Below are 15,926 nucleotides of genomic sequence, written 5' to 3'. Positions count from 1 at the left end.
AGAGCCCAAAAGATTCTGAAGGACTCTTCTCATCCTAACAATGGATTATTCCTACCGCTGAAATCAAGAAGACGCCTATGTAGTCACAAAGCCAGAACTGAGAGACTCAGGAGAAGTTTTTATCCCCAGGCCATCCGAACTCTGAACTCACGCTATACTGACTTTGCACACATTCACTCCTCAGCACTCTCAAACATTTCCCAACTCTGAATTCACACTATACTGACTTTGCACTCATTCACTCCTCAGCACTCATGACCCTCCCCCCCGCCCCCCCCCCCTCCACACACACACACCTACATGACTTTTAGCACTTTTACATCCCTCTCCCTATGCTACAGACCTTTTATTTATTTTCTTATTTCATCACACGTCAAAACACACACACACACACACATCTGACTTTCTCCAACTTTTGAACATCTCCATAGAACTTTTTTATTTATTATTTTTGATTTCTCCTCCATCTATCTACCCATGTCCTTGATTGCCTAGCCTTTCTGCTCCCCCCCCATCCCCAACACACACACACAAAAAACACACAAACACTTCACTGTCATCACCACACATACATACAGCACACTGTAAGCCTCCTCTACATACTTGCTGCACACTGCCCCCCCCTCCCTACATACACAGCACATTGTCTTCAGGATCTTCTCCAACACACATCCTCTACACCAGGGATTCCCAAACTGTGGTACGCGTACCCCCGGTGGTACGCGAGCTGCTTCTAGGGGGTACGCGAGATGAAAAGGGCAATGGCGGACAGGTATAAAATGAACATTTTAAATCTTTTGTAATTAATTCATGAATAAATACATAATTTCGAATCAGGTCATAATTATATGGAAACATTAAAATAAAAGAATATTATTTATAAACTCTGTGTGTTCATCAAAAAAAGGGCAGCTTATTAAACATGACGCCTGGAATAGCTAGAATGCGTTACTTTTGAATGCGTTGGATGGTCCGTGGGGGGAAAGTTTCACGGATATAACAGACAACAAAAACAGAAAGGAGGGAAGGAGCAAAGCTAGGAGTTATTTCAGATGGGCAAGAAAGGTAACATTAAGCTAGGCTTTACATTTAACAAACTAAAGGTAGCCTAAGTTTAGCCTTTCTAGGCTGTATAGCCTAATGTTGTCCAAACGAATACATCCTTGTCATGCGTTGTTATAGGCCTATTATAAGATATTGTATGTGGATGTAGTTAGGCTACTATGCAGGCTAATTTTCATAACTTTTTAACTGACCAAATGCACGCACCTAAAACCGGGAAACGGACAAATATTGTCAACACGCGGGGGGGGGGGGGGGGGGGGGGTTATAGAATGCGTTACATTTTTATGTGTTTATGTGTGGTGGGGGTACGCGAGGCGAGTCGGAATGTAGGCGGTGGTACGCGGGAGGAAAAGTTTGGGAACCGCTGCTCTACACACTTACAGCACACTGCCCCCACCTACCCACACACACACTGCACACACACACACACACAAAGTCACTGCTCCACTCCCCTCCTGCCCACACACACATCTTCACTGTCATCACTCACATACATCATACATACAGTACTCTGCTTGCAATAGTAAGTCCCTTCACCATACTTGCAGTACACTGCCCCCCCCCCACCCCTTTCCCCTACATACACAGCACACTATTTCATCAGGAAGCTTCTCCAACACACATCCCCAACATACTTACAGCACACTGCACCCCCCCCCCCCCCAATACACAGCACATTGTCTCATGAGGAAGCTTCTCCAACACACATATTGCACACTGCCCTCTCCCCACATACACAGCACTCTATCCCATCTCCCTTGTCATCCCCCCAACACACACACCAAGACCCCTGGCAGGTTAGCCCCTTGAGCCGTGGATCTGCCCAAGGTTTCTTCCTTGGTAAGGGAGTTTTTCCTTGCCCCTGTTGCTCTTGGGTGCTCCTTGTTGGTGCCCCCCCCAATCCCAATCCTCCCCTACCTTTCTTATGCAGCCCTTGCCACTTAATCTATTAAACCCCTCTTCTACTGCACTTCCCCCCCCCTCCCATAAATGCACAAATAGGCTGACACCAGACATAATTTCACTGCATTTCTTACTTCCAGTAACTATATGCATGTGACAATAAAAGTCCAAAATGATTCATACCCTTTTTAAATAATCAATGGAAACATCTTTATTTGCATTAACAACTCTCAAAATGGTTCTTATAATATACCAAGTCTCTCCATGTCTCCACAATGATTCTAGACCACACCTTTTTAACAGCAATCTGGGTTTTCAGTCGGGAACGATTATTTGCCATCACTCTGGCCTTGTGCTCACTTTTTTAATGGATTGAGGTCTGGACTCTGGCTCTGCCACTCTAAAATGTTGATATTGTTCTCAGTTAACCATTTTTTGCCTTATTTGGCTGTATGTTTTGGATCATTGTGTGGTTTAATAGTCCAATTATGCCCATTGGGGCAGGTCTCTCGGCAAAAATCTCAATGTAGCCCCTTGTTTTAGTGTTACCGTTTACTTTGAGAAGTTCACCAGGTTCCATTGTTTGAAAAACACCCAAAACTACATGCACAACTCAGCTTAACCTTTATAAGGGCACAACTGGACAAAGAATTTAGCTTTTGCTGGATTTCTTTTTGACCCAGGGACATGGCCTGAGATTGGCATAAAAAATAAGCATTACATTCCAATGACACCATGTCCATTTCAAGTGTGGGGGTTACAACAAACCATTTATAACTGTGTGAACAAATGCTTTACTGATGATAAATTATGTATGAACAAGAAATGACTAATGATGAACAAACCATTAACTAATAAGTAACAAAGGCTTAATAAATGATGAATTGTGTGTAGTTATTATAAAGTGTTACCCAATTTTGTTCTTAACTGTAGCATCTACTGTACGGTATTTGTTCAATTGCTTTGTGTCACAACTGATTGCAACTCATTTGTCATTTGGAGTCACACATTTGCCATATTTACAGTACTAGATATCTCAAGATTGGTTTAAAACCATCCATATTATTGTTCACAACTAAATGACACTCTAACTAACCAACTCACACAACGTTTTATGAACAAAGACTATACCTTAGACAACTTAAAATGTTTCATGTGAGCAAACATCTGTTGGTGCAATTCTACAAGCCATCATAGAGAGAATCATCACATCATCCATCACTATGGGTATGGGAGTTCAGACTGTTGCACCAAAAGGAAATTAGAGCAAGTTGTCACCAAAGCCTCTGACATAATTGGATGTGACCTTCCTACAGTCCACACTCTGTACTCTGAGCACACCTTAATCCATGCTTCCAGAATCCAGCTTCTCCCTTCTGGACAACGTTACAGATCTATAAGAACTGAAACCACCCGTTTTAAAAACAGATTCTACCCTTCAGCAATACGACTCTTAAACACAACTAAACTGAAATGAAAATGTAATCATTATTTATTTACAGTATTTATTATTATCACCGGAGAGAAGAGATACTCTTTTCTGATTGACTGGTGGGGTGGCTATTAATTCTGAATAACGGGATACCTATAAAGTAGATCGGAAATTGCTATTCTCGATCATTCAGCTTGATTGCATGTATTACTTAACAAACAACAAAATTATTTACAAATACAGTGTTATTTTATTCCATACAACAAAGTAATTGCGGAGGAAGTCAAACCTAAATGTGGCTTTATCATACAACATTACAGCGAACGTTAACGTTACCCAGAACACTGAACAGTTTTTTTCCCCCTGCGCCTGCCTTTACTAACATGCAAGTTTGCCATCCTTCCTCCCCCTTCTCGTTCCGTGAACCTCTGGAGTCGTGAGTTAAAACTTTTTTTTTTTTTTTTAACTGTTCCCGTGGTGTTGAGCAACTACAATTTCTGTTAATCCTACAATTTTACATTATATTAATCTCAATACAAATTTCAAGTTTTTGCCTGAAATAGCACTGTGCCTATTTACAAGGGCATTGTTCCCACCTCTTTTGGGGCCTACCATCAAATGTTGGACCTCTCTAGAATGCTAAGAACCTGTAGTTTTCGTAGGAAACAGTCAAAATAACTGTGTGATGTACTCACACAGAGTTACAGAGGCTAGAATATATTGTTTTCTTTTTGCCAGATTACAAGCATCTCTGAACTGACCACATGTCAGCCCTCTAGGTCACTTGATATCACTTAGAAACACAACTGAGCCCTAGCACCAGGTCTTGTGAAGCTGTGAAGTTATCCAAAATGCATACTGACAATCAAATGCTTACTGCACATGAACCCCTTTGTGTAGAAGCATAATCCTTTTAGGGTTGCCGGTTCGAACCCCAAACAGTAGGCACGGCTGAAGTGCCCTTGAGCAAGGCACCTAACCCCTCACTGCTCCCCGAGCGCCGCTGTTGATGCAGGCAGCTCACTGCGCCGAGATTAGTGTGCTTCACCTCACTGTGTGTACACTGTGTGCTGTGTGTGTTTCACTAATTCACGGATTGGGATAAATGCAGAGACCAAATTTCCCTCACGGGATCAAAAGAGTATATACTTATACTTATACTTATACTTAATCCTGGTCTCAAATGAAAGGTAACACTTTGAGATTTCTTGTGGACTATTTAGACTGTATGTCAGGTGTTCTGATATAGACTGACTACACAACATATGGAATACTTACAAAAAAGTCTCTATTTTTGCATTTACTTTTTTGGTTCAATGAGTGTGTATAAGATAGACTATACATCTGTACAACTAATATTGGATAATACAACATGAAGATTCAATTTCTATTTCTATTCAATTCTTGTGAATATTTCAGTACCCAATATGTTGCATCTACTTATTGTGCTGCAGCTACACAATAAGTTTTTTGGTAGCACCAAAAGTGAAAGAGGGGGAGGGGGAGCATTTTGGATCAAATTTAATTGAGACATAATAAGATTAATCTGAGAATGTAAAGCACTATACAGATTGTACATGAAAAAAGTTGTCGTTTTTGGATTCCAAGAGTCAAAGCTTTGAAATGGTGTATAACATTACTATACTACATAGCAATATGGTGCATACAATTGATTTAGAATGTTGGGGGGAGGTGGGGAGGGGGTAACCGTCCCGCCGGCGGGACACTGAAGATTATGTGGTAAAGTGAATAAATTGTAATGAAAAATAAATAAAATTAAATAGCTAAAGTAAATCGTAAGTGGAAGTGCATCTGTCAATTCATTATGTTCAAAGTATTATGAATCTTTATTTAGAAAAAAATACACATTGGTTGGCTTATTCATGAGCATACATCAGCAATTACACATGTTTAGGGGAATAGGGCATTAATACACCATGTAAGGTGGTATGTGCTAGAAATGGGTAAACCACTATCAGTGAGTCTGCCCGTGAGGTTGGGGCACCGCCGCGCCAGGCAGTGTCCCAGATTGTCCCTCAGAAACATAGCCCTTGTCCCCCCTTGGGCTTATTAGCAGGTAGTCACCCTAGCCACAGGCAGTCGTGTGCCACCAATGGGTACTGTTCTGAGAACAGTTTGGTCTTAAGTCTAGATTTAAAACTGGCTACAGTTGGGGCCTTTTTAGTGTCATCCGAAAGTTGGTTCCAGAGCTGAGCCACATAGCAGCTAAAAGCTGTTTCACCATGTTTGGTTCTAACAGTAGGTTCTACTAACAGGTTTTTCTCCTGAGACCTGAGAGGTCTGGAGGGTGTGTACTGCTGAAGCATGTCTGAGAGGTATTTAGATCCTGCTCCAGTGTTTAGTGATTTATAAACAAGCAGTAGTGCTTTAAAGCCAATTATGTGACTTACTGGAAGCCAGTGCAGGGACGTAAGAATTGGAGTAATGTGGTCAGTTCTTTTAGTTTTTGTGAGAACCCTAGCTGCTGCATTTTGTATCACCTGAAGCTGTTTGATAGTCTTTTTAGGAAGGCCTGTGAACAGTCCATTGCAGTAATCAACCCTGCTGGAGATAAATGCATGAATGAGTTTTCTAAATCATCTTTTCACATCAGCCCTCTAAGTTTTGACGTGGTAAAAAGCTGATTTAGTTATCACTAATATAATTACTTCAGTTTTTTCTTTGTTCAGCTGAAGAAAATATTTTGAGACATCCAGGTGTTGATTTGTTCTATACACTGACACAGAGATTCAAGGGGACCACAGTTTCCATTGGCAACAAAGAAACTCATTTCTTGTAGATATGATTTCAGCCAGTTGATAACTATGCCTGTAAATCCAACCCAGTGTTCTAGTCTGTGTAATAAAATATTGTGATCAACAGTGTCAAATGCTGCACTAAGTAGCACTAGGACTGATGTTTTACCTGAATCTGTATTGAGGCGTATGTCATTGAAAACCTTAATGAGAGTTGTTTCAGTGCTGTGATTTGCCCGAAAACCCAACTGAAAGTAATCAAAATACCCATTTGATGTTAGGAAGGTGGTGATTAAAGACTACTTTTTCAATCATTTTGCCAATAAAAGGTAGATTGGATATGGGCCTGTAATTGTTTAGCATGGAGGCGTCCAGGTTATTCTTCATGAGAAGTGGCTTTAAAACAGCTGTTTTCAGTGACTTAGGAAAAATGCCAGACAGCAGTGATGAATTTACATTCATGTGAAGGACATCTGCTGCTATAAGGTGAAAAACAGTTTTAAAGAAATTGGTTGGCAAAATGTCTAAGCCACATGTGGAGCTGAGATTCTGTACCGTTTTTTCAAGTGTGCCGTGGTCTATCAAGCTGACCTCTGACATCAAGTTAAGTTTCCCTCTATTTGTAGCTGGAAGTTCCGGATGTTGAATTAGTAATTGAGCAGATATGTTGAGTCTGATTTTTACCTTTGAAAAAGGATGAGAACTCATTGCATTTATTAGTTGAGAGAAGTTCAGGCGCTAATTGTGAGGGGGGATTTGTTAACTTATCAACAGTTGAAAATAGAACACAAGTGTTATTTCAACTTTAACTGATGATGTTAGAAAAGAAAGACTGTCTTGCTTTGCATATTTCGGAGTTATATGTGCGGAGCATCTCTTTATGGATTTCATAGTGGATCTGAAGTTTGTATTTACGCCATTTTCTTTTGGTCTTCCTACACTCTTTTTAGGTGTTTAACTGCTGGATTTTAGATAGATAGATAGATAGATAGATAGATAGATACTTTATTGATCCCCAAGGGGAAATTCAAGGTCTCAGTAGCATACAGACATCACACACAACATGCACTTACAGCAGAAAAAGTAATATACATATAAAAACTCCACTGTACAATAGAGACAGTAGAAGATAAACATGATACTAAAATACTAAATACTAAATATACTATATAAACTCAGTCAAGTCAAGTCAAGTTTTGCTTCCATGGTGCTTTCTGTTTGTCCTTAACTTTCTTGAATTGTAATGGAGCAATGTCACCCATAATGTTTGCCATTGTTGCATTAAAGTGATCAAATAAGTCTTCTACCGAGTCTGACAGTTGACTTGACGTCTGTGAAAGTGCTTGCTCAAAGAGAGCACTTGTCTGATCGTTTATGATTCTTCTTTTTACCATCAGACAAAAACGTTTTCCCAGTTTACAAATTTTGTCTGATTTTCATGAAACTTGGCACAGATGATGTTCAGACCAAGCCTCACAAACACATTGCTTTTTGGAGTCATATGCAAAACTGTTCGCATGTCACAGCCAATCGAAATTGGCGATGAAGCCACCAAACAGGAAGTGAACTCATATCTCAGCAAGGCTTTCAAGTATCAAAATCAAACTTGGCACATGAGCTCATGGCCTAATTAGGAGGAGGCTCAAGAAATTTGGTGACTTTTGACTACTATGGGGGCGCTATAATCACAGGATGTAGGCTCATATTTCAGTAACATATGGGATAATGGGGTGTGTGGGGGAGGCATGTACCTATATGTGGGGGGGGGGGGTGTTTGTGTGAGTGGGGGGGTGTTGGGGTATTCTACTGAAGGGAGGGGTGAGCTACTTCTTTGGTGTGTTTCATAAAAATATAAATGTTTAAAATTAGTGCTGTCAGTTACACGCGTTATTAACGGCGTTAACGTAAACCTATTTTAACGGCGTCAATTTTTTCATCACGAGATTAACGTTCTTTTTGGTGTAACAAACTTTGTAGTTTTTTCACATGCTGTTGCAACAACTAGTAACGTTAGAACAACTACAACACTACACTGGATCTAGCTAGACCGTGCTGCATGTACACGCCCCCTTTTAGGGGAAAGGGCTGTTTGGATAATGGAAACCTATGCTGCATCAAAGTGGGGAGCGAAAAGGGCTTATACTTACTAAATCTTGAAACAAACGTGAATAAAAGGCACAAAATAAGGTTGGTGTAAGAGTTATCTGTGTGTTTATGGGATTAATGTGACCATTATACTCTTTCCAGTTTATAGCCTACTAACAGGAGTGTCACGAATGTAGGCACAGTCAAACTGCCCGTGGCTGACTATAAATTCGGCAAGCTTACATGTCATTTACGTTACATGTCATAACATCAACTAAACATAAGTGAAACATTCATTCTATCACATGTAATATGAACGTAGCCTTTTTCCTAGCCTGGTAAACCAGACCCTGGAATCTTTCAGATTAAGGGTCTGGCCACGAGTAATGAAAATGGCCCAATTCGAGGGGCGGCACCAAGCATGCATTTGAAACTCTCACTGCACGCAGTTGCAAAATCACATAAAAATCCCCCAGGCTACTTGGAACATCTCTTTAAGTTGTGCTCAAATACATTTCTATAGAAGATGCTAGCATAGCGAGCTGGTTTAGCCAAGGCCTGAAGATCATGAAGGATAGTATGTAAGACACTGAGCCATGACATGTGCAGTTTGAAGCCCTTAAAAGACATGCACTGTTAATTTACTCACTGTTATTTTTATTTAATTCATCTTGAGATGATTTAAATTTCAGCTCAGTGAAGCACTTAAAGCACCAACACTTCATTAAGTTACTTTTCTTGTAGAATTGTAAATCATAAGTCATAGGACAACCTATAAAGGACAGTAATTAAGGAAAAAAAGTGAACCTGCTGCGATGTTAAATGCGATGTGGTTGAAAATTTGGGTGCACCTAACTTTTGTGCTGGTGCACCTAAGAAAAAAAGTTAGGCGCACCAGTGCAACCAGTGCAAAAAGTTAGTCTGGAGCCCTGCTAGAACTTCAATGGCAGCTGTAAGCCTGTCTGTAAAAGTTACAACCCAAGAGGCTCTTTTACAGAGCCACGGATCTGATTTAATTTAGAATCCGTTGAACAACTCCAGTATGACATGGAGACACATGTATAAAAATTAATACCTAGGTTTGTTGGGTGACAAACTTAGACGTGGGGTGAGTGGGACTTGCATGCATATTACAAGGGCACCAGGTCATGTAAGGAACATGGTACTGCAAATAAACAGAAACATAATCTACATTCCAGAGCGACTTCAACTTTATTAATTTATGGTAAATAAATGTTACACTACTGTGCACAGCCCCATGCTTTTCTGATGAGGTGATGCTAGCAGCGGTTAGCTAACTATGCTACGAGTCTCCTCTAAGTGACAATCACATTATACACAATGCTGGCAGTGCTGAGAACAACAAACAACATTGTTTATCTTACTTACATTAAGTTAACTGTTTGACGTGATCTATAGATGTGGTGGAACACTGTTTCATTGTGGTTTGCTAAGGAGTAACCCTTTGCTTAAAATAGGGGAGAGCTGAGAGTTTATTCTAATTTAACATAATCACAAAAAAGCATAATCAAAATTGAAAGCCATTATTCTGTGTGTCGGTGTTGTGTTAATCCCACACATATCGTTTGCCCGTCCTTTTTCAATTTCCATCACTATTCTTCCACACAAACTCGCGTCACAGACGTATGTCACCGCCCATTTGGAGGTGCAAACAATCAGATTTTTGGTTATTTAACCATCACTTAACTTCAAAACAAGCATTTTACTTTGGATAGACAATAGCAATACATCATAGGAGTGATTAACATCAAAAAATCTAGACTGGAGTAACTCAACATTTGACACCTGATATGTTTAGTGTTCTAAAGACGCCAAATTGCCCGTTATCGTTACCAAATTGATAGCCAAGGAGCCAGAAGTGCGCATGTATGGCTATAAAAACTGTGCCTTCATTTTACAACTAAACAAGAGAAAAAACTTTTATAATCCTTGAGCCAGCTTACTATGTGATCCTTACTATGTGATCTCAATGGCAATGCAGCGTTTGATTGCACCTCCAAAAGCATGGCGTACCTGGTTACCTCCCAAAAACGCCCTTAAACACCCACAAATACCCGTATGTTTGTGTGAAAGAATATAAAACCAGAAAGAAATCACGGCTACCAATACATTTCTATGGAGCTGTAAGGTGTCGGACTTTGCCTACATGTGTGGAGCTACTGGACTGCCATTGGCTCATCCATGTTCGATAGGCGGGGCTTGCGATAGGTCAATTGCTGCCTGCACCTTTAATTTCATAATCTGACAGCAATTTCTATTGTCTTTTTCAGCGGGGACTCTCTTTCTTTCAGCTCTGAAAAGAGTACCATTGCTGTCAGTGGTAAGACTCCACCCCTATCTAGAGGAATGCTGAATCCCACTGAGGAAGAGAGACATTCTGGTTCCACCTACCAATATCTCCATGATCCAGAGTTCTCTAACAGAGAAGTTGAATCAGTGATGGGGTAAGTGGTAAATAATCTTTCCATCTTTCCAGTATGTTAGCCATCGTTAAATACCCTCATGTCAGCCGCGACAACCATTTTACTTTCTGCCATTGCCAAATTATATATTTTGCATGATATATACTGAATAAAAAATGATATCACAGAAAGGATGATGCCTACCCCCATGTTTTCATGGTTAAGGATTACTGTGATACTATATACAATATGTTGCATGCTTCCTAGCAGCCATGGCAGCTATTTTGCTTACCACCATAGCCTAATTATATATTTTGCATTATATCTATCTCCTGAACAAAACATGATAGCACAGAAAGGATCATGTCTACCCCTATGTTTTCATGGTCAGTGATTACAGGTATACAATATACAACATCACATTAAGAAATCATGTTCATTTCAAATACTTATATCACTGACAACAGTAGTCCGGCCAGGATATTGGCATTTACAAAGTGAAGTTGCAGCCCTCAACTGATGTTGATGTGTTTTGTCATGTCATGTTGTGTTTTGGCCTAATGCGCCACCCTTTACCTATCTACTAATCACAAAGTCAGTAGTGTTTTGGCATCCGGGTTGGCAATCTCGAGTCAGGGGGAGGGGTAGGGGATACACCGCTCTACAGTAATTTGAAAGTGATTGCAGTACCAGTTTTGGCCACAATCTTACATATGGTTCCTTTAAGTAGAAAGTAGGCTAAAATAGTGTGCAAATGAAAACAACAAGCAACCCCAAGATTTTCGGACCTGATGTTACCATGGGACACAGCAATAGATGAAGACATAGTGACAGTGTTAAGGCCCAGCAAATATAGCTAAGTCCAATGTAGGCTGGTGTAAGGAGCTGAATTAAATAAAAAATATTTAGCAATTTTGCTTAGGCTTTCAAATGTTGAATTGTTTTTTTACTCATTTAGTTTTAGCTAATTTACTGAATTCAATTAAGATGCAACAACATTTCAATCATTCTAAACTTTTGCACAAAGTTAAAGGAATACATGTTCAGCATCCAATGTTTGGACATTTCATTATAAGGTATTGAGATTTTTATAAGCTTAAAAGACTTATTTGGGAACTGAAATAAAATTGATATTGTGAATAATTCAGCTCTTGTGGGGGTGTTCCCGGTCTGCTGAGGTCAGTACCTATCAAAGGTTGTCCAAAGAAGGAAAAACACTGCTGGCGACAGGGTCATAGTCAGCAAAGGCTCATTGATTCATGCGGGGAGTGAAGGTTGTCCAATCCAACAGACGAACTACTGTAGCTCAAATTGCTGAAAAAGTTAATACCAAAAAAAAGGTGTCAGAACTAGGGCTGGGCGATAAAACGATAGCGATATATATCGCGATAGACATGTAATCCATATCAATCAAAAAATACGTTTGATAGAACATTTGATAATTAAAAGCAACACACACCTCCCGCCTTAAGTTGTCCATAAATAAATAGGCTATCTTGCATTGTAGCTAGTATGTGCAACTCTACCAGAGTAGGCGATAGAAGTTGGCCTACCTTAACACAGACTCTCAGGGCCAGATGTATGTACATTTGCGAACGTAGCGTTATCAGCGTCATGGACAAACTCGCAGATTGCGAACGCTGTCAGACCCAAGTTTCCGTCATATTTATCAAACTAGTGTAAACTGCGCCTTTCTCTGTCTTTCTCCGCCCATAAACGCAATTTACGAACGTCCACAACTGAATGGGGTAACACTCCATAATAAGGTGCCATAATAAATAGCAAACTAGTAATTATCTAACCCTTTGTTAATATTTGTTAATTGTTGCTAACATATCTACTTGGCACAAGTTAATAGTTTTTTCATCATCAATTAAATATTTGTTGTTTGCATAAAATCTGTATGCTAATGTTTTAGCAAATCTATTAACTAATATTGTATTAATATGTGTTAATAGTTAACTAAATGTATTTTTGGCACTTTATGGAAATGGAAAAGTACTCTCCAAGACTCAAACGGGCCTGTCCCAAGGAGAAAAAGTATTCATTTGAAACGTAAACACACGTGGGGGAACTGAACAGTCCAACTATAAACTACAGTAAACTATGACAAAATAGCCAATTAAGCTACTTTGTTTACAATATTTCCAGGCTTCAACCAGTGCTGCTTTTCATTCAGACTTAAGTGCACATTTATTTATTTGAGTGTTTTTCATGATTCTGTTGACATTTCTTTTTTCCTGTTTGCTTTGATTGGTAACTGAGGTGATTCCAATCAGAGGAAGGTTAAGTTTAAAATAAAAGTGTTTAAATTGAACTTTTTTTCTTCTGGTCCTTATCTGAAATAGGTAAAAAAAAAATCAATAATTGTTGATATCGACTGATATGAAACACTTATATTGTGATATATAGTTTTCAGCCATATCGCCCAGCCCTAGTCAGAACACACACTGCATCGCAGTTTGTTGCATATGGGGCTGCATATGAACAGACCAGTCAGGGATGATAACTCCTGTCCATTGCCGAAAGCGCCAACAATGGGATCAGAATCTGAACTGGACCACAGAGCAATGGAAGAAGGGGACCTGGTCCAGGTTTTCTTTTACATTACGTGGATGGCCTTGTGTGTCACTTACCTGGTCAACACATGTCACCAGAATGCACTATGGGAAGAAGGCAAGCTGGCAGAGGCAGTATGATGCTTTGGACAATATTCTGCTGGGAAACATTTGGTCCTGCCTTTCATATGGACGTTCCTTTTACATGTACCACTTATCTAAGCATTGTTGCAGACCATGTACACCCTCTCATGGAAACAAGATGGACATGGACAGCAAAAATGGTTTGAGGATTACAATGAGTTCAAAAAGATAACTTAGCCTCCAAATACCTCTGGACAAACAAGTCCGATCGATGGAGGCCCCACCTCCCTTATAGGACTTAAAGAAGCTGCTGATAAACTTATTGGTGCCAGATACCACAGCACACCTTCAGTGATCAAATGGTGTCCACCAACAAATATGTTTTCAGGACTGCTAACAGACAGAAAAAGAAGCTAATTTAAATAAGATCTTGTCTTTGTATTAAATGTGAGGTTTGTATTTTTTATTTTTTTGGGGTTGTCCAGTGATTAAACATTTAACAAGGTTAATCACATGCAATTGTATAGTTAATCATGATTAATTATTTAATCTGTTGAAGTTGTTCATCAATGAAAGATTTAAGTGCACCAGTACACCAGCATGTATTATTTTACACATCAGTAAACTTGTATAGCACTGCTGCTGATTTATTCTATTAAATTAAATCTCTCCGGTCAAATTGTCCGATTTAAATTGGCTAATAATCCCGTCCCCCTAACACAATCTGAATTTGAGAATAAGCCTAAAATGTAGGCCTATGCTAAAGCAAGAATATGTCCTTTGGCTATGTTTTAAAGGAACAGGTTCGCCCGTTTGAAAGTTATTAAACAACACGCATGTTGCATTTCAAATAGGAAGCGCACGCTTAAAACGTCTGTTAAACAACAAACGAATGAGTGATCAACGGTTCAAATATGGCCAGGCCCAGGCAGACTAGCCTTAAACGTTTTTTTAGAGGCCAGACGCGATGGATGGTGATAAATTGGTAATGCCTGAAGCCTCAGATGTCCGGTCAGCTCCACCACCACCAGAGAAAAAGCAGAAGTGTCGGGCATATCTGTTGGAATCAGTAACGTTGGAAGTGGAGTTGCGGGGGGTGCGGCCGCACCAGACACTTGTCATTCTCTGTGTAGACCACAGGTGTCAAACATAAGGCCCGGGGGCCAGATGAGGCCCGCCCCCAGATGTTTTGGGTAGGAAGGGAAAATTAGGATAAAATAAAGACATTCACATCCAGTTGTCTTCAACAATGGGTAATAAGAAAGATCTCTATGATGATAAACTGATTATACCTAGCATTACAAACCATCCTCGAAAAGGAATAGGCCAACAAAAACTGACATGGAAGTAGGGAATTTCACGAAAAAAAGAGCAGTATATGACAGCAATACATGATTTGTACAGTAAAGGAGTATATCATCAAATAACACTCTGATACCCAAGCAGAAAAATGATAATGATCATGACAACGAAGGCCCCCATAGGGTCTCATTCCAACAAATCCGGCCCACTGAGTTTGACACCCCTGGTGTAGACAAACCCATGTTCTGTTCCCAAAGCATGCTTTCTCTGTCTATGATCTACAGGGTTAGGGCCTCCTCGACGAGAGATTGATGGTCCGCGGATAATTTGCGGCACAATCAAATGGTATCATTGAACCGCTCAAATGTGTGTGCGCATCTGTGTAAAACTCTTGAACCACTAGAGATAACATGGGTAGCAGAAACAAACAATGTCTATTTAAAACAATGAACGAAGGGGATTCTTCCTGTCCATGAAAATAGCATAGAAACTGGCTAGATCTTTAAAATGACACTAGTTAAGCATGTTTAAGTTAGGCTAATGAACATGTTGCATTCTATACGGCCTAATTATGTAATTCTTTAAGCTACATAGCCTGTCTCCAGTTTTCCTCAACTTGACTAATTAAGGAGCAGGGTTGGGTCAGATTACTTTGAAATGTAATCCATTACTGACTACAAATTACATGGCAATTTTTGTAATCAGTAACGTAATCAGGATTACCAAAAACATGTAACGTAATCTGATTACTTTAGGATTACTTTTAGATTACATCAATAAATATGTCCCTTAAGTAAAAGACACCACCACTGAATTGATAAAAGAATTCTCATTCTATTTTTCTGTTTATCATTTTATTACATCTAAGAAATCTCTTTGCTCTGAGTAAAGCATTCCTGTGTGAATTAACTGATCTTTTCCTCCAAAAATCTTAATGTAGCCCCTTGTTTTAGTGTTACCATTTACTTTGAGGTCACCAGGTCCCATTGTCTGAAAAACACCTAAAACTAATACATTTCTATAACTATTCTTCACTTTGGGGGTGGTATTTTGGTGGTTGAAATTTCCCCAAAAATTGATCACTTAGTCATCATGGATGTGATCATGGATCACTATTCTCCAAACATGCACAACTCATCTTAACCTTTATAAGGGCACACCTAGACAATGAATTTAGCTTTCGCTGGATTTTTTTGACCCAGGGACATGGCCTGAGATTGAATGACACCATGTCCATTTCAATTGTGGGGGGGAGAAAATTATTCCTTTGGGATGTTTTTCAACCAGGGGGACCTGGTGACTTTCTCAAAGTAAACAG

The 15,926-nt window shown here is 39.6% G+C and overlaps 1 protein-coding gene across 1 annotated transcript in view; it reads left to right on the top strand.

Annotated features, from left to right (window-relative positions):
• Positions 1 to 15,926, top strand: part of nrg3a (neuregulin 3a) — a 134,447-nt gene that overhangs the window by 108,562 nt on the left and 9,959 nt on the right. Inside the window, exon 8 of the mRNA XM_076285265.1 lies at positions 10,533 to 10,706. Within this exon, the coding sequence (XP_076141380.1) occupies positions 10,533 to 10,706 (174 nt within the window). The remainder of the gene's footprint in view (positions 1 to 10,532; positions 10,707 to 15,926) is intronic.

This window comes from Alosa pseudoharengus, unplaced genomic scaffold (genome assembly GCF_046254945.1).
Source record: "Alosa pseudoharengus isolate Yale_2024_CS ecotype anadromous, Long Island Sound unplaced genomic scaffold, YU_APseudo_1.1 YU_APseudo_1.1_scf_15, whole genome shotgun sequence".
NCBI classification, from domain to species: domain Eukaryota; kingdom Metazoa; phylum Chordata; class Actinopteri; order Clupeiformes; family Clupeidae; genus Alosa; species Alosa pseudoharengus.
The sequence above is the reverse complement of the archived record's forward strand: the minus strand, read 5'-3'. Positions and strand labels throughout refer to the sequence as shown.